This window comes from Carlito syrichta, unplaced genomic scaffold (genome assembly GCF_000164805.1).
Source record: "Carlito syrichta isolate Samal-C Ts95f unplaced genomic scaffold, Tarsius_syrichta-2.0.1 Scaffold312123, whole genome shotgun sequence".
Taxonomy (NCBI): Eukaryota; Metazoa; Chordata; class Mammalia; order Primates; family Tarsiidae; genus Carlito; species Carlito syrichta.
The window spans coordinates 506,879-532,713 of NW_007256219.1; the positions used below are offsets into that span (position 1 = coordinate 506,879).

General features: G+C 37.3%; 1 protein-coding gene across 3 annotated transcripts in view; it reads right to left on the bottom strand.

Moving 5' to 3' along the window:
- The window catches only part of NFIB (nuclear factor I B), a 240,167-nt gene that overhangs the window by 19,004 nt on the left and 195,328 nt on the right, over nucleotides 1–25,835 (bottom strand). Inside the window, exons 7-10 of one of the 3 annotated variants that reach the window (XM_021718359.1) lie at nucleotides 21,992–22,176; nucleotides 17,968–18,106; nucleotides 13,877–13,959; nucleotides 2,804–2,892 (exon numbers count right to left, since the gene is read on the bottom strand). In XM_021718359.1, the coding sequence (XP_021574034.1) occupies nucleotides 2,804–2,892; nucleotides 13,877–13,959; nucleotides 17,968–18,106; nucleotides 21,992–22,176 (496 nt within the window). Of the gene's footprint in view, nucleotides 1–2,803; nucleotides 2,893–13,876; nucleotides 13,960–17,940; nucleotides 18,107–21,991; nucleotides 22,177–25,835 lie in introns of all 3 variants that reach the window. The other 2 variants (XM_021718357.1, XM_021718358.1) reach the window with 2 other exon arrangements.

Sequence of the window (25,835 nt, forward strand, 5' to 3'; positions counted from 1 at the left end):
AGAAGGCAACTTCCACCACAAAAATAAGCTGTCATATTTTCTCTATTCCATCATAACAAAGGCAAATTATTTCTTTAGTTGACAGGATGTACGTTTCGCAGAGATTTTTGAATTAGACGATTCTAAAGTGTCCTGAAGATTTTAGCTATTATTTGCCTTAAAAATCCTAGGGTTACAGATATTTATGAGTGCTTTTTTCAAGACTCTTTCTAGAAAAAAACTATTGTCTTAAAAACAACCACAGGGCACAAACTATAAATTATGAATAGAGTTGTCATGCCACAAGCATGGCCTATTTGTATTAATCAGTTACGGACTCTGTTTATGTCTGATTTGAAAATTATAACACAGCAAAGCAAATTGTTGTGTCATTTGAGTTCATTTATTCTGAACTGAATGATATTTAGTTTTTAAGAACTGTGAGCATCTGTATCAGTCACAGACCACCACAGAGATTTAATAAATACCTGTTGAATGTACAAATGTGATGCCTGCCGTTGTCAATTATGTGCCTTCTGAATCATGATAAAAAGGGAATAAACAAACCAAGATATCTTATTTTAAGAGCTTTTGAATCATCAAGACTGGTCTACATATCATTGTCTAGTTATCAAAGGAAAAAAGTTACTAATTTTGAGAGAAAGAAAAAAAAACTGACTAAGTAAATTTTGATTTTTTTCTGATTTACTGTGACCTGAAACTGATTACCACACCAGTTTTTCACCAGGAAGGGGATGTGTATACCATGAACAATGTTCCCCTAAGAACTGAGTATAATTATCATATTCATGCACTCCAATACGTGCATTCTGAGATTTGGTGTCCACTCAGCTTTTCTTTTTTTATATTTCACTTTTCAATTCAAAAATTACGAGGAACTAGGTAAAGTTACATTTAAAATCTTCAATAATTTCCATCTTTATTTGCCTTTAATATACTTTAGAGATGCGACCCTATTTATGTAAATGCTAATCAATATTCCACAGATTTAGACATTCACACAGCTGCAGGCACATTTACAAACATGGTACTCTTCATGTGATTTGCAATTCTTGCAACTATGATGAGTTCATATACAGACATGGGCCATTTTTAAATGAAATATAACAAAGTTTTTTTTTTTGTTTGTTTTGAGTTGGAGTCTCACTCTGTCGCCCAGACTGGAGTGCAGTGGCTGCTCCCGGCCACCGCAGCCTCGACCTGCCGGGCTCCGGCGATCCTTCCGCCTCAGCCTTCCGAGTAGCCGGAATTACAGGCACGTGCTACCACGCCCGGCTGAATTTTTGATTTATTGTAGAGATGAGGTCTCACTGCCCAGGCGGGTCTCGAACCCATGGGCTCAGGCAATCCACTCACCTCAGCCTCCCAAAGGCGTGGGATTACAGGCTGAGCCACCGAGCCCGGCCAAAGTTATTTAATAAAATGGAAACATTGTGTTATTAAATTCAATTAAATTAACTTTAAAAATTCAGAATATTTTAATAAGATACTTTCACTGAATTTAATTAAGACTATTAATCATTAAGACTATTTAAATAAGATGCTCTCATTGCATTTATCTTCTTTTTTATAAGAATATATTATGTTTTTTTCCAAAGGGAGAATTTAAGATAAACCTCAAAAAAAAATCACAACATATGAAAACGTAATCATTTTTAAAGAGGATGCTATATCAATCTTCAAGAAGAAGTAATGTCCCATTGTATTCAATTTAGTGAATTAATAAAAAGTCATCTAGTCTTAAAATATGGAACTGAATAACTTAACTTTTATCTGAGTAAAAGTCAACATTTAATTAATTTGATTCTTTCAAATTTTATTCTTCAGTAGTTTCTATGAAACAATATGGAGATGGGCAGTCCATTTACAACGAGTATCTGAGAATGTACCATTATGCAGACACTTTCTGTAGAAGGAGATTTACAAAAAGAGTAGAGTTGGAAAATTATGTGTGCTCTACTTTTGGTGAACTCCTTATGGGATTACCTCACTCCCTTCTGCCAATTTTCATCTCTTATTATGTATGAGTATACCATGAATTTTAAAGATTTAATTTGTCAATTCGCCACAGTTTTTTCTTTATTAAAATAATACATAAGAAGCTAACTTAGAAAAAGACTTACTTACTAAAACCAATACATGAGATAATATCAAAACTAATTTTGAAAATGAAGTTTTAGAATCATTTTCTCAGCCAACCAAATAGTCAATCCTCTGTGAGTCACATCAGTAAACAAACAGAAATTAAAACTTTAAACCAAATTCCTTCTTTAGCTACTAATTCCAACAATCTTCCCACTCAAGAATTTACGGGTGTTGCCAATAATAGTTAAATTGACTAATCTGAAATTTTTCTTCTAGGTTTTTTTCTCCCTCCACAGGGGAATAAGTGAATAATAAAATGGATTAGCGTTAACAGTAGAGGAAAGAGTTGAAATAAGAAGACACTTTAATGTGAACAATCAATACTTTATCCTCAGGTAGCTGAAAAAATCTTCCCAAAGCTGTGGGTTTCACTTTTCAGGTCCTAAAATCTAAATGTTAAATTCTACCCCCTCGCCCACCAAAAATGTCACACATTACATAAAACACTTGGTAGCATTAAGAAATCGATCAGTTAGCATATACTATACGCCCAAATGCATTGGACGTTGCATTTAAATAAGAAATAAAGGAGTAATGGTATAGCCAAAACAACTAAAATTTTAACATTTATTTTCTGTCAATCTAGTTAAAAACAAACACTATAGCTCACGTAATTTTTAGGTGTTAAGTGTAGGGTTGGAAATAATTAAAATGTTACCTTTGCCAAGTAATTCCCAATGTATCCTCACTGGTACTGGGGTATAAATGCCTGCCGTTTTGATTCATGGTCCAGTCACAAATCCTCAGCTGTCAATTGAAACCTAGCAGTCAGATATGGATTGAGCAGTACTACAGTTTTTAGTATTTAAATGAACACATGCAAACTACTACTGTACATGGCATTAACCTTACTTTCCCAAGAGGCAACTTAAAGAAAAGAAATTAAAAAAAAAAAAGCAAAAGAAAATCTTATTCTGTAAAGCAAAATTCCTGGACTCTTTTTTAGAAAAAGCTATAGCAATATGCTTCTCTATTAATTAAGCATACAAGAGAAACAAGTGCTTAGAACATAACCATTAGCCATTATTAGAGTACAAATTGCGCTGAAATAAAAGCAAACGTTAATGTTCAAGAGAGATATATTTTAGAAAGAAAATAAAAATGCTTTTTTTTCCTATGCAACATACCAAGTCTGCACCGAGTAAAATAATCAATAACTTTAAGCATGCAGTTTGCAAAACATAGAAGACATGCAGTTTAGAGGAGAAAGGCCCCACCTTACAAAATTCACCCTAACTTGTGTTTAGAAGCATCAAGGTATTCAGTTCTAGATTTTTACTAATTTTGTTTTACTTCAAGTGGCATTGTTTACAAAGAGTTGATATGCTTTTCTACTTTTACTTTAAACTCAGAGTAATGGCATTTAAAATACTTTACTACATCTGAAGAAAGTGAGGAATGCACTGAATACAAGCTGAAACAAATTCTTCCCAGATCTCCGAGAATCATCAGCTCTGTCCTTCAGAGATTGTTCAAGTAACCCTATCCAGCTCTGTTTGGTTAACAGCTGCCCTACAGTGCTAGCAGATTTATTGAAAAGATATATTGCTTATTTTTATTCTTAAGAAAGTAAACTTAACTGGCTGGGGGAGAAAAACACACTAGAAAATCATGGTTTTTAGCCTTTAGATAGCCACACTGTAAATTAACAGCATCTTGCATGGAAAATATGACTTCTTCACAGTAGCCCACTAAACCTTGTTGGCTTGCTTTGTGGTGAGAATGTCTAGATGACAATTGGAGACAAAATACTTTAAATTTTATGATAAACTATTTAAAACTTTTCTGATGACATTATGGCTAAACAAATTTGGCTATTAAGAATCTTTTTTTTTTTTTTTTTGAGTCAGAGTCTGTTGCCCAGGCTGGAGTGTGGTGGCACACTCATGGCCACCGCAGCCTCGATCTGCTGGGCTCAAGCAATCCTTTGGCTTCAGTCTTCCAAGTAGCTGGAACTACAGGCATGCGCCACCACACCCGGCTAACTTTATGACTTATTGTAGAGACAAGATCTTGCCATGTTGCTTAGGCAGTCCTTGAACCCCTGAGCTCAGTCAGTCCTCTCACCTCCACTTCCCAAAGTGCTGGGATTACAGGTGTGAGCCACCGTGCCCGGCTGGCTATTAAGAATCTTTATTTTCCTTAGACTCTCAAGTTTCTGCTTGTTACTCAAAGTAACAGTGATTCAGGAGTTTTAGAAAGATAGTTTTTGCTCTTTTTTTTAGATTAGGTTCCAAAAAATACCACCTTAAACTTCTAAAACAGGTGTTTTAATTATAAAGGTATTTCAGGTAAAATTCATTTTATAATTTCAAGAACTGAAAAAATTCCCTTCATATGGATAGACAAACAGATAGATATGCAGATTCTGCTCAGAATATCAGCCATACAGAAGTCATAAATCAATTATAAATTAAGTGAGAAAGAAAAATGTTCTTAAGTTGGGTGCAGGGGCTCGTGCCAGTCTGGGTAACTTGACTAGACCTTGTCTCTACAAATAAATAAAAAATTAACCAAGCATGGTGGCGCATGTCTGTAATTCCAGCTCCCTGGAAGGCTGAGGCAGAAGGATCTCCTGAGTCCAGCAGGTGGAGGCTGCAGTGGCCATGAGTGTGCCACTGAACTCCAGCCTGGCAACAGAGTGAGATCCCTACTTAGAAAAAAGAGGAAAAAAAAAAAAGAAAGAAAGATGCTCTTAAAGTGAACTATGATACACACACAAAGGAAAAAGTATATATACTTGATTAGTTTTAAGTCAGATGACACACGTTTATTATTTCAAAGAAGTAAATTTGTTCAGTCCAGTGAGAAGCAATATAGCAAGAATTTTTAAAAGTTCTCAAAATGGGTCATCTCATCAGAAACGTAATGGGATGGGGCAAGTTGTTTTCTGTTTTAAATATAAGTTTTAAAAACAATCTAAAAACAGTTCAAGAAACTTGGCCTCATATAAAGATTACCTTATTGATTAATCACTTACTGATTCTGCTCCAGTCAGTGAAAATGCTCGTTTTGAATCAATTAAACATTCTCAAAAAGGGAGAGGTATATTTAGTCATAGCACATATTAATTCTGTTAATTGTTAACTCCAGGTTAGCTTCTGTGGAACTCGCAGTATTCAGAAAGAATAAACTTTCACAAAGCCAAGTAAATCTAAATATCGTTCATTGTTTGGCTTACTGTCCCCCAGATAACTGCAGAAACTATGTCTCCTAGGAAGGATGCACTGTATATTGGTTAGTTTTTGTTGTTAACGGTTGATAATTTTTTTTTTTTTTTTGGCCTATTTGTGTTACCACTTCTAAAATTGTCAAGTGGGCTGTCTCTGGTCACAGGCTGAACATTAAACATATTTTCGGATTTTCTTTCTTAAAAGTAGTCTTAAATGGGTTAAAACTGACTACAGTGATTCATTTTCGTCTATTTAAGATATATGCGATAGAAATATTTTCTCCCTAACAGAAAAAATATGCTTAAATAGATACAAAATAATCAATCAATATATTGAGCAATAGTGTAATGCCAAAGACATTGGCAGAATATTAACTGTGATATAATTTCCTTTCAGTTACTAAAAATGTAATTTAAATGTATTTACCTATTTAGATTGTGGACTACTGTTACCAATATTTCCTAAAGTTTCTGAGGAGACATGTCATAACTTAAGACAGCTTACTTGAGCAAGAGTCTTTCTCTTCATGTTGACTTTTCAATGAATAAACATTCTTTGGCATAAAGCATCTTTGAATTAATAAACCTTCTGATAAAGTGAAATTTTAAAAGTGATGGTATGATTGGGGAAACAATTAAATAATTAAAATAGAAATCACCTATTCACCAAAGACTTCCAAGATAGCAATTCCTAAGAAAATAGATTTCTAAGCATGACATTTGAACAAGATAGCCCTGACCAAACAAATTTTGAACAGACTCTAGAAATGAAGAGGTTAATGCTATCCATATTTAAGCTTCTTTTGGGGTTATGTTAAATATTCTTGGTATTATTATAATTCAGTGTTTCTAGGCCGGGCTTGGTGGCTCAGCCTGTAATCCCAGCACTTTGGGAGGCCGAGGTGAGTGGATTGCCTGAGCCCGCGGGTTTGAGAACCGCCCGGCAACTTGGTGAGACCTCATCTCCACAATAAATCAAAAAATCAGCCGGGCGTGGTAGCACATGCCTGTAATTCCGGCTACTCGGAAGGCTGAGGCGGAAGGATCGCCGGAGCCCAGCAGGTCGAGGCTGCGGTGGCCGGGAGCAGCCACCGCACTCCAGTCTCGGCGACAGAGTGAGACTCCAACTCAAAAAAAAAAAAAAAATTCAGTGTTTCTAATAAAAAATAATTTTATGTTAGGTTTTAAATAAGTCAAAAATAATAGGTGATAATCTTTCTTTTGAGGTTTGGGTGTATATCTCTGTTTCTGTCTTCTGAGAAAATCAGTGTTAGATAATTCAGCTGTCAATTCTTTTTTTTTAATTAAATTTTCAAACTTTAATTTTATGGGACACATAAACACATGCCTTTCATTAACATAAACTTTTCCTAAGTGCAAAGCTTTAATAACACTCTAATAATTTTTTTCAAGTATTTTCACTTAAGAAATAGAGAATTTCGTTTTCCCCCGATGCCAGTCACATTTAAAATACCAAATGCAGGCTAGTTTAGAAATTTAGTCTGTTAAAGTTGTGTGCTTATATGTGGAGCAATTCTTATCTTTGTAATAATATAGACTCTAAAACAGAACTGATCATACTCAGAATATTTACAGAAATGCACACTCATATAAATCATTTTAACTCTTTAGTTTATATGTACCTTTCAATACAAAAAATTATGCCATCTAGAAAATGGCCAGAATTTCAAAAGCAAACAAAAGGTGAAATAAGAAAGTAAGATTTTGCTCCAAAAAAAGCATAAGGGAAAGGTTGAAATACTTTATACAACCAAGAATAAAATGAGGATGAAGTTTTCACTACATATGTTCTTAGGGTGGAGTTCTCTCTGGAAGGAGAAAAGGAGAACCTTGTGCCTGGCCCGATTCAAATGAGATTGTTCCAGAAAAAAATAAGGATGTGGCCATCTGGTTTCCCTCAAATATCTGTGTAAGGGGAAACACCTGAGAGTTGGGTCATTCGCCTTTCCTACACTACACTCAAATAAATATGTAAGTAGCTGATAGGTGTAAATTATCAATATTGCTCATGATTTCAGAATAAGAGATTGTTTATTCAAATGAGGGTTCTCCATTGTTACTAACGGGGCTTTTGTTAAATGCACAACAATCAGCTTTGGGAACAAAAGAAAAAAGGTAAGCAAAATGTTCTACTTTGCTAGGCTCAGCAAACAGGCTGATGTACTAGCAGTCATCACTGTTGGCCACAGTCTCAGTTGAGCGAATAAACCATTAAACTGTAAACAGAATAATCAACATAGGCCCATTTACCTTTTTTTAAAGTTTACACTGGCCCCCAGGGGAATATATTGAAAAGTATGTCTTATGTCCTGTTGGGCTTCTTCATTTCTCTAGACACCTTGAGGAAACAGGTGTTTGAGGTTGAAGGTGCATTTTTGGAGGGGGGTTGCTTAAAAAGATTAACATTTCAATACTTACTCTTTCCTCTTAACTCTTAGATGAGCAGAATTTTACTTCTTACTATAATTAATTACCTGCGTGGAGCTAATAAAATGGCCACTGCATGAATAATACATATCTTCTAAAGGAATGGTATGATCCAGCAAAATGGTCAGAATAAAATTGTGCTATATGTAGCACATATAACACATGCACATACACACACAAAACACCAACAATCATCCTGGTACCTTAAAGTTACCACTAATGCCAATTTCTAAAACTCATGCTGCTTGATTTTTAATGTAATTAGCAGAGTAGAATTAAGTTAAATGGACATACATAGTCCATGAGCTGAATAAATATTACTGACCACCAATCATAAGTTAGGTATTAGAAAATGAAAGTTTTTTTTCTCCATTGGAGGCTACCCTAAGATGCAACATTTAAGATTTCAAGGGACTTCAGAGCTAATGTTTTTCAACCTCTTCATTTTCTGTTTCAAGATAAAGCACCAGGAGAGCAAGGTTTAGGGGCTTGTCCTTTAGAAAAGCTCAGCTCATATCAACACTAAAGTCTCCTGACTCCTAATCCTTGGTTTTCACCTACTACACCAGTTTGCCTGGCATTGTTTCTTTTACTCCCCTATCCTTCATGTGCAGACCCCAAAATATTTCAGGCTAAAATGTCTGTACACGTAACCTTCAGAATCTCTTCTACTTCCCCAATTCAACTTTGATCTTTCTAAAGTTAACATTTTCAGCTTTAAAAGAAGATAATTTTTCATTGCATTTTGTTGATTATAATTAAGGTTACATTAAACATAATTTTACTTTTACATTATTTAGAGTAGCTTATTTGAATATTATTAGCCTTTGATAACTAGTAAAGGTAAGTAGACAAATGAGTGAATGATAAAATACAAACAAGGGAAAGATTTAAAAAAAAATTTTTTTTAAGAAATAGTCGACCTAAACATTTGTATAGCTGTTACTTCTCCTAGAACTTCCTTTAAATGTGTTTCCTTTCCAGTTAGCATATGTGAAAAGTGACCTCTTATCCATTTACATACCTACCCAGAAGTCATGTGACAGTGTTTTACGTCAAAGTGTCAATTATGATAACAGACACAATAAGAACAGCCCATAGTGCTGATAGCCTGCTTCCTGACTTCATTGGAAAGTTTGTTGATATCCACTTGTGTCCTTTGAATTGCTTGCCTCTAATAAACGACTACCTTTCCAGTGATTGCAATGTACCAGCTATGGTTTTGTCATTTGCCAAGACAAATATTATAGGGGAATTTCAACTAATATCCGGTTTTTAAAAAGTCCTGTAAAGATGATCGAAGAAGCTATTGTGTATCACAAAAAATTCAGTCCTTTCAAAGTCTTGTGTTTCAAATTCTAGCTTTAAATTATATTAAGAAAAGTGTTGAAACTATTTTAATATAAAGTAGCCCAGTAATTGAAACTGAAATATAGCATTACATAGTCATGCAAGAGGTGTGACATGCTAAAGCCCAAAGCACCAATAAAATCCATGCAATCGTGAGAAGTAATACAGGGACCTGAACTGATCAGGCCACTCATAAATTAGCTCTCATCATAGACAGTACATACGTTGGGAGATTATAATTTTAAGATTATGACAATAAGCCTGATTTCTTATAAATTAGAGATTACTTAACTTTATTGACTCACTTGGGAAGGTAAAAGTGACCCCCCAGAAGCCCATGTAAAATCTCTGTATGAAAAGTTATTATACACTTCAAAGGCAAGTTTAAATTGCAATCTCTTCTTTCTTTCTTTCTTTCTTTTTTTTTTTTGAGCTGGAGTCTCACTCTGTCGCCCAGACTGGAGTGCAGTGGCCGCTCCCGGCCACCGCAGCCTCAATCTTCTGGGCTCCGACGATCCTTCCGCCTCAGCCTTCCAAGTAGCTGGAACTACAGGTGCGTGCTACCACGCCTGGCTCATTTTGATTTATTGAAGAGATGAGATCTCGCCAAGATGCCCAGGCGGGTCTCGAACCCGCGGGCTCAGGCAATCCACTCACCTCAGCCTCCCAAAGGCGCGGGATTACAGGCTGAGCCACCGAGCCCGGCTGCAATCTCTTATTTCTAAAACAAGAAGCTACTTAGTGGCAAACTTTTATTTCCAACTTGCAATGAGGTTTTTAAAAAATATGTGGTATGGGTATATAATAGTCAGGATTCAATCTTTTATTATGATCTTAGAATCAAATAAAATGGTGATAATCAAATGAGCTAGATTCTCTTGTATTACCAAACTTTCTATGAGAGCATCGCAAGACTGAAATTAGCAATTCATTATGAGGTTGACTCGATGAGAAACTAGTGTTAATTCAACAAAAAGTTCCCTCATATTATTCACTTGTACTAAAATTGTTATGCTGGATTATAAGATAATTTCTGTACTTTTCTAAGCCATATCCAACATTCTACTAGATAGCTCCCATTTGCTCACGAAATGTGGTTCCTGTGTTACCTATCACGAATGTGCACAATGTGTTCATATGGTATGAAGGGTTAAAGGAAACATTGCGTTTTACGAAACCTCTAGGAAATTAAGTCAGAATGGAGGTCTTCCACATTTCTGAACACGTTCCAAACTCTAAAAAGAAGTTTCTCAGCAAAGACGAGTGTTCAGTTTGCCAAAGCAGAACCCATGAGTTCTTCAAGCCACCAAACCATATTCCAACAAAGAAGTTAAAGAAGAATGAAGCTCCGATTAAAATTCCCATTTTAAGATTTCCCCGTGCCAATAGAAAATGCATTAACTAGGCCAATAATCCCAAAGACAGACTAGTTTCAGACCTTGAACAATATTCAAGGTTGTGATTAGTGATAAATGAAAATGATCTATAGCCAAGTGCTGACCAGCTGGCATGAGCTGAGTATTATGGCTGATTAGAGAGGATTATTTCTAATGGCAAATTATCAACTTGTTTATATGAATCTTTCTGAAATATTCTTCATGATTATGTGATCGTATTTTTTAGATTCAAATGAGATATCTGAAATTCCAACCAGAAAAAACTAGGTTCCGAGGCAGATAGCAACTAGTATCAATCAGTAATAACCATTATAAAAAGGAGCACACAAATGTATAATTACTAGTAACAACTGCTTGTGTTCCAAGTCAATATGAGTATAAAAGCAGACACGTTTAGTATTCAGATTTGCCAATATGAATGTATTACTCTTACAGGTAGAGTACAGGGTTAATTTTAATATTTTCCATCTTAACTTGAGAACACCAGTATGTTTGTGTGTTGCAAAGGATTATGTCGAAAGCTCTAAAGTGGTGTCATTTTGTAGAAAGATTATTTATTTATTATTTATAAAATAGTCAAAATGATGCAGCAATTTAAAATTTATTGCTGACTCTAATTTATGTGGGCTCTGTTAACGTTCTTTTCTAGAGAAAAATAATAGCATTCCACAATGCACATCAATACTTTTCATAACCTAAAAGGATAAATCTTTATAAAGCAGCCACCATGAACTGAAGAACGTACCTGGTGATAATATTTATTCTTAAGAGGTCATATATATTAAAGGCCATGGGAATGTTTAAAATAACCCTCTCAGACTAAATCCACTGACTTTCTAATTTTGAATTTCTCCTAGCTAATATAAAATGATTGATTACCTTTATTTTATGTACCCCTTGATTTTTCCTTTCATCCATCATTGAGTACTTTAAACCAAATGCATTTAGAACCTGCCGCTAGGAGAGTGGTCTCTTTTAAATCTTTGTAAAGTAATGAGAGGACACAGTAAATCAATCTCATTTCGGTTATGGGAAAGAATAACCTTTACTCTACTGAAGTCATTTACACTATTTCTGTCCCTCCGTTCCTGGATAATACACATACAACTTCATCTCCATGATCCTTTTATAATTTGAAAGGATAAAAATAATAAGCTCTTAACTGGGGCATTAGTTCACGAATATCCATATATGGCAATGCTACCCATTCACCTATGTTTTCTGCATGCCTCAAAACTGTATTCATGGTGAAAGAAGGCATAAGTGAGTTTCTTCAAACTGAAAAATAGCACTAACTCATCACACAGAGGACAAATTATTTGTCTGCGTGGTCTTCGCAATTTGTGAAGCCTGTGTAGTGTTTTCTTCCAAGAATCAATATACATCATGTATTCCATAAATATTAATCAACTTTGCCTGACCAAAACATATTCATATTGTAAGTGGTCTTGACTCACCAACGTCCATGTAAATTATAAGTGGCCATCTTTGATTTTTAAAAGTTTATAGTTCTAGAACTCGTTTTTTTAAAACTTAAAATGTGCCTAGAATTCTATCTACATTAAAACTCATAAGTTTATGATTCTTGCTAAGTTTTGATTTGTCTTTGGATATGTGAAAGGAGAAGTAACTTTTATATTGATGGACTTTTGTGAGCATAATTACATGAGGCTCCAATGTTAGTTATAAGTGGTAAGAAAATTAAAGCTGCCATGGGTCAGGGTAGTGAGGAGGAAGACTGCCTCTAAATACATGGAATTGGTTATAATATTCTTACCCGTGTTTGAGGGCTAAAGGTTTAAATAATGGAGGCAAGCTTTTGAATTAAAAATTTACTGAAAATTAGAGATGTGTCATAAAGAATAATGCAAATCCCATGACAAAAATATCTCTGAAAATCAGTGTAACAATTTTTAAAAGAACAAGCTTCTAAACCTATAAACCTCACATAAGTTTTTTAAAACACAATGAACACATACATTTGTCAAATTGAACCATATTATTGTAATTATAACACATTTCATATTACAGCAATTTTAGAGGTGAAAAAAGCAACATTCCAGAGAATTATGCTGAAAAGCCAATGGCTGGCGAAACCACTAATTATTATTTGGTATTTTCATAACTGTGTACAGATGTTTTCAGTTCTCACTCTTTTGTTTTGCTTTGCTTTTTTAAGACCTGGCAAAACATCAAGTATCCTGAAAAGCTATCATCTTGATGATTTTCTCTGAGCTCTGCATGTGGTGACCTTAAGTACATGCTGTCTGCCACCTTGGCCTACAACTCTGGAAGGACTTGAGAACTCCACACAAAGCACAGATAAGACAGGCCACGATAAAGGTAAGCAAGGTAGACAGGCCCAGAACAAAATAAGTGGGCATAAGTACCTGCACAAGCTTACCACCTATAGACTAACTCATATATCTGCACAGACAACTTATACATAAAGAGCAAGTTAGTTAGTACAAGCTCTTTCTTATTTATTAAGGCCTCTTTTCCCTTACGTAATATTTTGCATACTATTAATTTCAAACTGCTCTGCTATCAAAACTTGAGGGCAGCAAACATATGCATCATAAAATATATTTACATTCTAAAGTGTTTAGAATTATTTCTGTTATCCTGTAACTAGAATTGTGGGATTTCTACATTGGTATGGTCCATGCTTTTGACTGTGGCTAATTTGTTTATGAGCCACCATTAATCCTGGCTGTATATTTTCACAGTTTGGGTAAACACTTCATTTGCATTAAATTTACAGCATTAATGAGATGTGAAATTTAAAATGCTACTTGAAACATAAATGATGTAAGAAAGCAGAACAAAAAAAGTGTTTTATCACATCTGAAATCAGTAAACCGATTTGAATCTATTAAAATGGGAATGATGTGTCGCCCGAGATTTTAGCTTCATAACTCATCTTCTTGGACGAAAATACAAAAGTGAGGAGCAAAACATCTGGAAACTATGAAATTGCTCAAAAACACAAATTACGTACTGCCTCGACTCTAGCTGACTTTTAAATTGGTTCTCAATTTTTGCCTTTGAAAGCTATAGGCTCATAAGTTCTCCATAGCCAATAAGACTGAGAAAAATAGCCTTTGGCCTAAACACTATTATTTGGGATGTTATCAATATACGCTACAGAAATGGAAAAAGGTCATGAATCAGTTTGAGAAACTCTGCTCAGAGAGGCAAGAAACAAAGAATACATGAGAAAATTTGGGGAAAATGAAATGATCAATTTTGGTCTCAGAAGCCCCGGAAGTCCCCTTCTGAGTCCAGATCTGAGAGGCAACACGGAAAAAAGCACGGAAGCAAAGCGTGGCTACCCCATTACACCTGGGTGAAACTTGCCCACCTGTTGCTGATGTAGGAAGGATGGGTCTCTTGGGCTTAGTCCCACATATCGATTGGCTTGAGATGTGCCTGAGGCTGTGTAGGCTGATTAAGGAAGAACAAAAACAAAGATAAAAATTGTGAACTATCAGAATGAACACCCTGTCCATGTATAAGAAACCCAGAGATGTGGGATCTGGGGATGTGCAACCCCCAAAAAAGTGTCTCCAGTTCTCTTCTCTTTTGTCTTAGTGGACACCAAGTGGCAGAAAAGAAATAGGAGTTGACTTCGCATCAGCTAGTTTATGCCCCTGAAAAGTCTATGGATAAAGCATAGCCCATACTTCGGTGTGGGTGTCTCACACTGACATGCTCCAGTGACAGTCTGCGGGGGTCCCAAGGACTTGCTCAACAGAATGGTTGTTTTCTAGATGCCTTCTTACCAGATAGCAGCTGTCTAATATGGAACCATCAGTGGATGGTATGTGATTCTAAACGTTAAAAGCAGACTGGAAGTCTGTCAGGAAAAAGTGACAGCCTTCAATGCTGGAATTTAAGCAGATGTGTTTGATGATATGGGATGGGACATGCCTTATTTAAAGTCTTAATAAAAGAAAATCGAATATTACTATCATAAAGGAGGGGCCTATTTCATTGGATTATATAGAATTAATTAGCTCAGTATTTGACATGATGTGGAAATAACCTCAAGTCTGATAAAAATGTTTTTGGAAAAAAAGAAATTCTTTTCCACAAGCACACACACAAAATCAATTTCTTGTGATTGGTCCAGGAAGGGAGCTGATACCTTTCCAATACCTGGCCACCAGGTAGTGAGGATATGTGATGACTACTCCTTACTTTGATTGTTCTGTTGCAAGTACTGTTTGCACAAGTGCTTTTTTTTGAGTTGGAGTCTCACCCTGTCATCCAGGTTGGAGTGCAGGTGGCATGCTCCTGGCCACCGCAGCCTTGTCCTGCTGGGCTCAGGTGATCCTTCTGCCTCAGCCTTCCAAGTTGCCAGAACTACAGGCACGTGCTACCACGCCCAGCTAATTTTTTAAAAAATTTATTTATTGTAGAGACGAGATCTCACCATGTTGCCCAGGCTGGTCTCAAACCCATGGGCTCAGGCAATTCTCTCACCTTGGCCTCCCAAAGTGCTGGGATTACAGGCTTGAGCCACTGCTCCTGGCCATGCACAAGTGCTTTGCGGTGCAGAGAAAAATTTGGTGCAGGGTAAAAATGTTCTCCCTCTTCCTAAAGATTTGTTTCTTTTCTCAAGGAAAGGACTAATATCTTCCCAGCACTAAGTCATCCTTCTGCTCCTTTTTACTGTATACTGCATTTATAGGTATGAAGAAAGCTACAATGTTTGGTTTGAAACCATCAGATTAATGTGGCATCCAGACATTAATTTTAAGTAGCCTGGCTTTTTAAAAACCTATATATTAATTCTGCCTTGTTCATTTAAGGACTGCAGAATTTGATCCATAGAGGTCAACTTTTGTAGGTCAACTTTTTAAAAACAGTGAAGACACTCACAATTCATATTTTAATTGCTCCTGAATAGAGGTCAAGCAAGGAGAGCCAGAAGCAAACAGTGGCCCCTACACAATCTCCAAGCCTCTGGATTCAACGCATGGCGTGGACTGCCAGAGAGGAGCTTCATCCTTCTAGGAGGAGCACCGGAGTCCACATTGCTCTTTCATTTTCACGATGAGAAAGAGGTTTCCTTGGCCTCTGTGTTTTCTTTAACCTTATGTATTTCTTTAACCTTATTGATTATCAGTTTAATGACTGGTTTCTCATTATCAAGGGTGGAGCTACAAGTGTGTTTATGGGAAAGAAAAACTACTCACTATATTTCTCTTATGTAGGGGTGGAAAATGAACTGATGCAGCCATTTTTATACAACCAAGATATTCCTTTGGAATATTTTGTAATTTTCCTGGTCAAATAATCTCGCTTTTTGAACAACTGTAGGTGAGTATAAAAACAATTCATTAACAAACAAGGCTGGGCACAGTGGTTCACACCTGTAATCCCAGCACTTTGAAAGGCTGAAAGAAAAATCATCGCTTGAACCCAGGGGTTCAAGACCAGCCTGGACAACATAGCGAGACCTTGTCTCTATTGAAACAAACAAACAAACAACAACAACAAAAAAACTGCTGGGCATGGTGGCACATGCCTGTAGTCCTAGCTACTCAGGAGGCTGAGGCAGAAGGATCATTTCAATCGTGCCACTGCACTTCAGCCTGGGTGACAGAGCAAGACACTCCCAAAAATAAATAAATAAGTGAACAAATAAATACAGTTCATTAACAAATAAGCTGAATGCACTCCCATAAGTGAGCTGTGACCATTTGGGTCTGCTCCTCCCCCTGAATCTCATATATTAATGTCACCATAAGAGTAGACACTAGAAGTTTCTAGAACAAGGTTTTGATAATTTAACCTGTAATGGCTTTTGAACTATGAAAAAAAAATCTTTACTTTCTATGTGCTTTTATTTAAGTTACTGATACTGTGCAAAAGATGTCAAGGCACTCACTCTTCAAATTTGTTCCTAGTGTTCTAGTGACTGTAATGCACATAGCAAACTTTTAGCACACACACAAAAAATTTTTTTTGAGTCAGATTCTCACTCTGTCACCCAGGCTGGAGTGCAGTGGCTTGCTCACGGCCACTGCAAACTCGACCCACTGGGCTCAGGTGATCCTTCCGCCTCAGCCTTCCAAGTAGCTGGAACCACAGGCATGCCTCACCACGCCCAGCTGAGTTTTTGATTTATTGTAGAGGCGAGGTCTCGAACCCCTGAGCTCAGGTAATCCTTGCCTCCGCCTCCCAATGTGGCGGGATTACAGGCATGAGCCACTGCTCCCGGCTACAAAAAACATTTTAGAGAAGTGTTTGCTGGTGTAAGACCCTCTACCAACAAACCTGTTACTAAGCATGAATGATTACTGGTGAACATTTCAAGCCTACAGGAGCATACCAGTTTAGGGGGTTCCTGAATTTTGAGAATGAAATGTTGAATTCACCGTACATGCAAAGTATTATTCATTTTTTTCTGAAAGAGTTCTTTCCTAGTCTTTGAGAAACCATTAAAAAATATATCTTTCCAATGGCCAAGAAAGAGCCAGTGGTGCCTCTGATGGTCTCTGTCATTTCATATGGAAATTTCTAGATCATGGGGGTTTTCTTTCTGAATTTAAGAGAGCTGTATAGTTGGGGAGGCACATGCCAAGTCCTCCTGACCATAGCTTTTTTCATTCTACTTCATTAATCTATGCATAACAGCTTTAGTTCTAAAAAGCTGATAGTTTGGGTAAAACCGATTGAAAGTTAATTCCTTATACTCTCCTGATTATTCTAGATGAAGAAGTGAAGGAATCATCTGATGTGTTATGTGTTATGTAAATTCACTGGCTAAATCTCTGACATTTACAATGCTATGGCCAAGCTAAAAAAGCACTGTATCTGATGTACCATGATAGACAAAATAATCAAAAGACTAAAAAAAAAGAAAGCGCTGCAGATAATGAAAGCGCGGGTCGCTTACATGTGCCTAATATAAGTTCTGAAATGTTCTCGCCTGCACCCAACATTGTGTGACTGTTTTTAACAATGACATCACCTACAATAATGTAAACATGCAATTACCTTACCGAGGTCCTGATTCAGTCTGCCTTGTGAAGGGGCTTGATTTCTATAGGAATGGTCCCATAAGTACCAATTATCTAATCTCTCTTTGGGTGCTATAAAAACCTCGCACGCTGTGTTATGTAATTCAGGGCAATTTCAATGTATACCTTCAACGAGCAGGCATGACTTCTTATGGTTATTATGGCTATGAACTCAAACAGATAAGCTTCTCCCTTTTCAAATATGATGCACTGATTGAAATTTGATAAGAGAGAGCCGGTGACAGCAGGGCCACGTCCACGCCTGCTCGCTCCGCTTAAATGAGAAATCTCCATCTGGTCGGGTAGCTGGAACAATCGCCGTGTTTTCCACCTTGGATCAGACATCCAACGGTGCCTCTGATGGACATTTCTCATTTCCTACAGAAATACTTACTGGTTGCTGTAGGTGAAGCTGCCTCACCTTCAGTGGATGTAGTGATGGGTTTAGTATCTGTCATGCTCAGGGTCACAGGTCGCACTGCACTGGGATGGGGAGAGGGTGTCAAGACAGGAGTGAAATGGCCAGGCACTTTCCCTACTACTTGACCACTGCTGTTAGGCTACAAAACAAAAACAGAATGCCGGGTGAAACAATCCAAAAGGCAATCATCTTGTCCAACAACTCCACTCAGCACACGCGGCTGCGCGGACCCTGCACGCTGCACGTCACCGCCCCACGGGCCCGCTCGAGTCTGAGTGGGAGAGGCCAGTCAACGGTTAGTAGACACGAGAAGCAGCAGCCTTTACAAGGAGGTTTTCATCCCTGAAGGCCTCCATATGGGTTAATTCGTCTTTGCAACACCCCCGATAGCCAGGTAGACTTGATCCTTTCATTCAGCAGGCCGGAAAACTCCAGCGGGGACTTGAACTCTTAGGCCAAGGTTAAAATGGAGTTCCTTACTGGATTAGCTAGAATTACAACCCAGCGCCTTTATTCTCTGCTCTTCCATTTTCTACAGTGAGTCAGGTTTGGCTTTCAGAACACAATTTTCGCCTACATGATGATTTCACTGAAACCAGGGACACAAGACTATCTAGGAGATCAAATACATTGAACACTGTCATTTCTGTCATTTCTGGTCAAGGTCCATTCTCTTGCATATGAAACTCTGGCTCTCTCTTGCACACAGGTCTGCTCAGATGCACACATCAGGCAATTAAGATTCTGGGAATCTCTACTCAATTTTGATGATTCATTAGTATAAGCAGATAGAATGAGACTTAAAGGGTTTTAAAGTTCAGATATACACAGCGATATTAAATGCTGAATTAGGTTTGTCCCTGCACCTACAAATAAAAGATTTCTAAAGTAAATTGAAGTGTACTGTAGTGAAGCAGAGGACAGTCCAATACACATGGTTGAGTTACTCTTCCACTGTGGGGCATGGAGTGTTAAACAAAACATTTATTGTTGACATTTGTGAAAACTAACTGAGAAAATTCCCTGGGCAATGACAGAAAGATATTATCATCTGCGTTTTAGCCCCTGGGTACAAAAATAGTTTCCATGGTAGGAGATAAAATCCTAAGGGTGCACCCTTTGAAGAAATAGTGGAATCGATTTTTCTAGACAGAGAATGCTACTCTTGATTACATCAATGCTGGAATAATCCACTGCATGGTATTCATAACGATATATGGTCTTTATAATCAGAACTGTTAAAGGCAAAGAAAACAATAAAGACTATTTATCTAAATACCTGCACATAAATGACAAATAGACATTTCTTTAGAGAAAAAGATGAACAGCTAATAATACTTAAATGCTATGACTTAGAGACATGAACTAAGTCTTTGGTTAGGTTCCTCAGGGGCTACATTATTATTTTTTCTACAAAGAAAATGGACTTCTTGAATATCCTGACAATTCATCATGGGTAATTTTAAGGATTTAACTCTTTGTCAGGAAAATTGACCAGAGTTTTCCTCTACGGAAACCTATGGGAGAGTTATATCTTTAAACTAATTTTATTCAAAATATTCCATTTGAATAGCATGACTGTCTCGGTATAATTGGTGCAGCCAGTAATGCAATTAATCTCCAAATTGCTGTGGGGAGAAAATGGTATCTCATTGCTTAACTTAACAATCAAAATCAGTGCAGTGCTGGAGAATATGGGGAAGAAATAGTTGACTTGAGGTAAATGATAAAGGAACACTCATTTTTTTCCCCCACATCTGGAGTTAAAAAGGTGAATACTGAGAGTTCTATTTTGAAATGCAAATTAAATGGTTTTGACTTGGAGTTAGAAATAAAGCAGATATAATGCTCCCCTCCAAAACAAAAACAGTTTTGCAGTTTATCAAGACCCATTTTTCCTTTCAAGGGGAAAAAGTAGTTTGTTTCTAAAGCAACTTCTGGTTATTTGAACTTTATAAATAACTCCTTTAGATTTCTAACTCAAGAAAGGACTGTCTCATTTTATCATTGGTGGTATATTCAGTGGTAAAAGTGTTTCTGTATACGGTGTTCACCAAAACAGTTTGGAAGTACCTACCTGGAACAGAAACAGAATGATAATGATTTCAAGGAAATGATATTACTCTGCTCATTCTACAAACTTTGTCTACTGGAAGTGAATCAACACGAACTGAACTGCAGACATTTCCCTCTTTGAAAACAATAAAAGTGACAAAGAAGGATTTCCCAAGTCAATGCAGACAACTTTTCTGAAACTCAGGGTCAGAAGAACGAGAGGGTTATTCCTCCTGGTTTCTACTGCTTGACACAGATGAAATTATGCTTAAAAAAACTTTTAAGGGTTTTTTACCGTCTTTTTTTAAAAAAAATTGACATGAGAGTAAGATACTTCTCATAGAAGGTGGATATGTACCTTGAAAAGGCAAAAAAAATATAGACAGATTATCACCTAATATGCCCTCTTAACTTATAACGAAATTGAAATACACATAAAACAAGCACGAATAATTAAAGAAATGCATAACACTAAGGGCCTGATTTTAATTTGCATAATTTTTCCCCTAACAGTGCCTAATTAAGACATCAGTTAAAAAAAAAAATCCAATGGAACTCTCAGATTTTCCACACTGAATTAACGTTAAGGACTTTTAATGGATGTCTTAATTAGACTTTGTTATTCATGGAAATTCTACACAAATTAAAATCAGACCTTGTGTGGACTGTTCCCAGCTGAGTCTAGCAAAATACTCTGTGGAACTGAGACTTTTGAATCCATGCTCTAATGGCAAATTTTATTTCTAAACTGATATACTAGGATCTCACTCTTTTACTTAGTTGTCTTTAGTATTACGGCCATTTAAAATGCTACGCCACTTAACATTTTCAACTAAAAGACAAATGATAAGTTTAACTCCAAATGCAAAATTCTATACTACATTCAGTATATTAGTTAATGGAACGAAAAGTAATGGTAACTTTTTAAGTAAACCAAAGGCTGCTGAATATGTTGTTATTCAAAATAAAACATTCAGAAAGGAACATTTTGTTTCATTTTAACAAATTAAGACCTAAGAGATGTTTTTCTGACCTTTTGTTGTTAATTATAAATTGATATGCACATACTATATACTAGCACTTTAGTAGCTGTTTAACAGCAGTAATTACAGAACGTTTGTGAAAATTTCCCAAAACGTTAAAAAATATAATAAGGAGTGAGTGGGAGTCTTGTTGGCAAAGCAGCAAAGACAAATACCAGACCATAAGATCAAAATTACATTACACATTTTGGATATTGCAATTATTGATAGTCCCATCTCTGGTACAAAGACTGTCTACTTGATTGTGGAAAAAAAGTCATATATGACAAATCCCTATGAAGTGACCTCTATGCAGAAGAAACCACATGTCTAGGGAGTGAGAAATGCACATAAGTTACTCCACTTCCACCATGAATCCCTAAAACCACTGCACAATGTTAAAAAAAAAAAAAGACACTCCTAGTAATGTTACTCATTATTCAACGTAAGTCATGTCTCTGCAAAGAATATTCAAGTAGTCATCAAACACTGAAAATGTTTACATTACCAAAGCTTATTTTAATACCTAATAGTTGGTCTATAAATACAACTGTAAGTTCTTTTGTGTGTGTTTATTTTAGCACATAGCTTCCTCCTGCCTGAAATAAGCACTTTGCCTCTGTGTCAGACCAGGTATCTCAGAGGTGTGAACTCCAACTCAGGAGTTTTTTGTCAGTGTATTTCTGCATACACTTTCCCTCCAGTCAAGGAAAATCCCCAAACATTAAACCATCTTCACAAATGTACCCCTTTGGGGCAACACACTTCCTACCTGTCATTCAGCCACCTTTAAACAAAAACTTATCGAGTCACCAAAAAACTTCCTGAAGATAGATTTCAAGGCTTGACGTTCTGCCAGACACACTGTCTGACTAACCTCCATGCCTTAGAGTCGGACCTGTCCCATCTCCCTCAGGCACTAATCTTATTTTCTTTCTTATTTTTACCTGGCTGGTTTGTGGACTGGATGGGTCATAAGAAGGTACATAGTTCTTCAGAGTATCCTGAGGATTCAGGTGAGGAGGATATCTGATTGTTGGATGAGAAAAGTAGCTCGATGGGGCTGGAGGAAGGATAGCTTGGGTTGGAAATGGCAACGGTGAGGGTGGAGGTGGAGTTCGAGTCGAGATGACTGCAGAAGAGAGAAAAGAAAAGATCAGCTCGTCGTCTGTTTACCTTATCGCTCCATTCTGATCCCAAACGATGCTGTGAAACTACGAAACAGGTCACCCTTCATTTTTCCCCATGATGTAACCCAAACTGTCCTAAAATAACAGTTACTATTTCACGTTTATTCCCAATGCCAGTACTGCTAAATACGCAGAGAAAAATCTTAGTTTTGGGAACTAACAATCTTGTCACCTAAAGCCATGAGTGAGTAAAAAAAAAAAAAAGGTTCACTTTCAAAGTGATAAAACACTTCTTTGAGCAAAGTTATTTTCCACCAGAAACATATTCTTTCATTATGAAGTCTTCGTCTTATAGGTCCAGAGCAAGCCACACCATTAAGTAGAGGGCAAAAGACCAAAAAATGTTCTAGCAAAATTCAAAGTGAAATCCAATTTTAAGTAAATCATTTCTCTATACATCCTAACTGGCAGTTGTTTAGAAGTGGTAAAGCCAATAGCTAATAAACAATAATCTCATGCTAATTACCTGGTCATTACAGAGATGCTTATGAACATTCAAATGCAGGGCTGGAAACTCTCCTAATGAAAATGTTCCTTTCCAAACCAAATAAGCTCTGTTCTGAAACTTATTTTTCTTCCTACTCTTTTACTCTATGTAGCTTAAACAATATTGTTAAGGTAAGGCCAAGAACAAAATCCACAGAAATGCAAATTTAAACTCTCATATAGGTAAGTCTCTCTTTTTTTTTGAGTTGGAGCCTCATTCTGTCACCCAGACTGGAGTGCAGTGGCCGCTCCCAGCCACCACAGCCTCGACCTGCTGGGTTCCAGCAATCCTTCCGCCTTGGCCTTCCAAGTAGCTGGAACTACAGACACACGCTACCACGCCCAGCTAATTTTTGATTTATTGTAGAGACGAGGTCTCGTCAAGTTGCCCAGGTGGGTCTCGAACCCGCAGGCTCAGGCAATCCACTCACCTCAGCCTCCCGAAGTGCTGGGATTACAGACTGAGCCACCGAGCCCGGCCTAGGTAAGTATATTAACGTACCATGCATTACATATTTTATAAAAATTTTATAAAGAGAAATGAAGACAATGTTTAATTTTACTTTAACTTTTCAGCATTAGTATGATAATTTATTGTTTAGTTTTTGAAATATAACTCTTAACTTTGAAAGGGAAAAATATAATTGTATGGTCATTATAATGTTGAGGGAAGCTGGGCTTGGTGGCTCAGCCTGTAATCCCAGCGCTTTGGGAGGCTGAGGTGAGTGGATTGCCTGAGCCCACAGGTTTGAGACAGGTGAGACCTCATCTCCACAATAAATCAAAAATTAGCCGTGCGTGGCAGCGCGCGCCTGTAGTTCCAGCTACTTGGAAGGCTGAGGCGGAAGGATCTCTGGAGCCCAGCAGGTCGAGGCTGCGGTGGCCGGGAGTGGCCACTGCACTCCAGTCTGAGTGACTGAGTGAGACTCCAACTAAAAAAAAATAAATAAATAATGTTGAGGAAAATAATCATATAAGTACAAATTAAAACTATAACCCATATACGTAGATATAAAGAGTAAATGCCTATTTCTATTTAATATTGCAATTCAAATAAGAGGAAATGATAAATGTTGCCAGGCGTGTGGCTCAAACCTGTAATCCCAGCACTTTGGGAGGCCAAGGCAAGAGAACTGCCTGAGTTCAGGGGTCGAGACCAGCCTGGGCAACTTGGTGAGACCTCATCTCTACAATAAATCAAAAAATAAGCTGGGCGTGGTAGTGCACACCTGTCGTTCCAGCTCCTTGGAAGGCTGAGGCTAAAGGATTGCCTGAGCCCAGCAGGTTGAGGCTGTGAGCGTGCCACTGCACTCCAGCCTGGGCGACAGAGTGAGACTTAGACTCAAAAAAAAAGATAAATATTTAATGTTTCGAGAGACAGCAAACATTATGAAAAAATAAATTTTTTCCATGGCCTACAAAGGAAAATCCAGAATGATTTATCTCCAACTTTGTAATTATGTGAAAAAAGAAAAAGAAAAAAAAAAACCTTTTTAAGGAACATACTGCTTACCTCTCCCAAAGAAAACTTTTTCAGAAGATATAGGAGATTAAAAACGTATATCACAGAAGAATCAAAAATTCAATTTTACAATCACAACTTTGCTTCCTAAATGTCCAGGGCACTGTTGAAGAGAATCCTCTGAACTCTTATCCCAGAGTAGACTCATGGACCTAATCACAGACCCACTGAGTCAGGACCTCAGGTGCACCAGAATGTGCATTTTAGACACATGCACCATGTAATCTTCCTACACACTGAAGTTTGAGCATTCTCCATCAAATACATGCATTTGAGGGAACAATAGCATCTCTCTTAAAACAAACTCCTTACTCAAGTGCTTTATTGAAATAAATATACCCCTAAAGTATACCCATTGTGCAAATGAGTATACTTCTTAAATAAAGTAACACTGTTGAAGGGAATACAAACATTTAAGAAAAATTAGGCATCTAATGGCTAGGCGCTCTTGATCTCAGCTCAATGTAACTATGATCTTTGCTCATATCTCTACACAAACCTTTGAAGGATAGAGACATAACTCTATCTCGGGTCCTCTGGGTTTTGACATCAATCTGGCCTTAGTAGTTCTGGAGGAGATTGCTTTTCAACTGAACTGGCACAAATTAAATCTGAATATAAATCTATGAGCAGCCTGGCAATATGCTTGCAAGAGTTGTAGCTGGCCTGACAGATCTGGGTGGGATGGTCATCTTTCAAGCTGAGAATAAAAATGACTACCTTATTAATAAAAGTCATTCTAGTCCTTTAAAAAAAAAAAGCAAAATACAAGACAAAAAAATGTTTTCCTTCATTATAAAGACTACATTCATACACAAGTGCTTGTACTTCTTGCCTGCATTATTGCCAAGTCTTTCTCATGGTCTTCCTTCAGTCTCCCTCTGTCTAACACATCCTTTATAGTTAAACACAAATGACTTTTAAAAAATAGCATTATACTTCATAATTTTTCTGTTAAAAAATCTTTCAATGAGGCCGGGCGTGGTGGCTCATGCCTATAATCCCAGCTCTTTGGGAGGCCGAAGTAAGAGGATTGCCTGAACCCACGGGTTCGAGACCAGCCTGGGCAACTTGGTGAGACCTCATCTCTACAGTAAATCAAGAAAAATGGTCTTGGAGTGTGGCACACACCTGTAGTTCCAGCTACTTCGAAGGCCGAAGCAGAAGGATCACCTGAGCCCAGCAGGTCGAGGCTGCGGTGGCTGTGAGCATGCCAGTGCACTTCAGCCTGGGCAACAGAGTGAGACTCCAACTCAAAAAAAAAAAAAAATCTTTCAATGCTGCTAACTGTTTCCAGAATGAAATTACAACATTTTCTTGAGTACACACATCCTTAAATGCTTTCAGGACCCAGTCCTGGAATACTTCTTTGGTCTCCTTTCTGGTCACATTAAGAGATCTGTGGATCCTGGCTGGGTACAGTGACTCAAGCCTGTAATCCCAATGCTTTGGGAGGTTAAGGCAAGAGGATTGCCCAAGTCCAGGGGTTCAAGACCAACCTGGGCAACTTGGCGAGACTTTGTCTCTACAAAAAAATAAAAAAATTAGCCAGGCGTGGTGGCACACACCTGTGGTTCCAGCTACTTGGAAGGC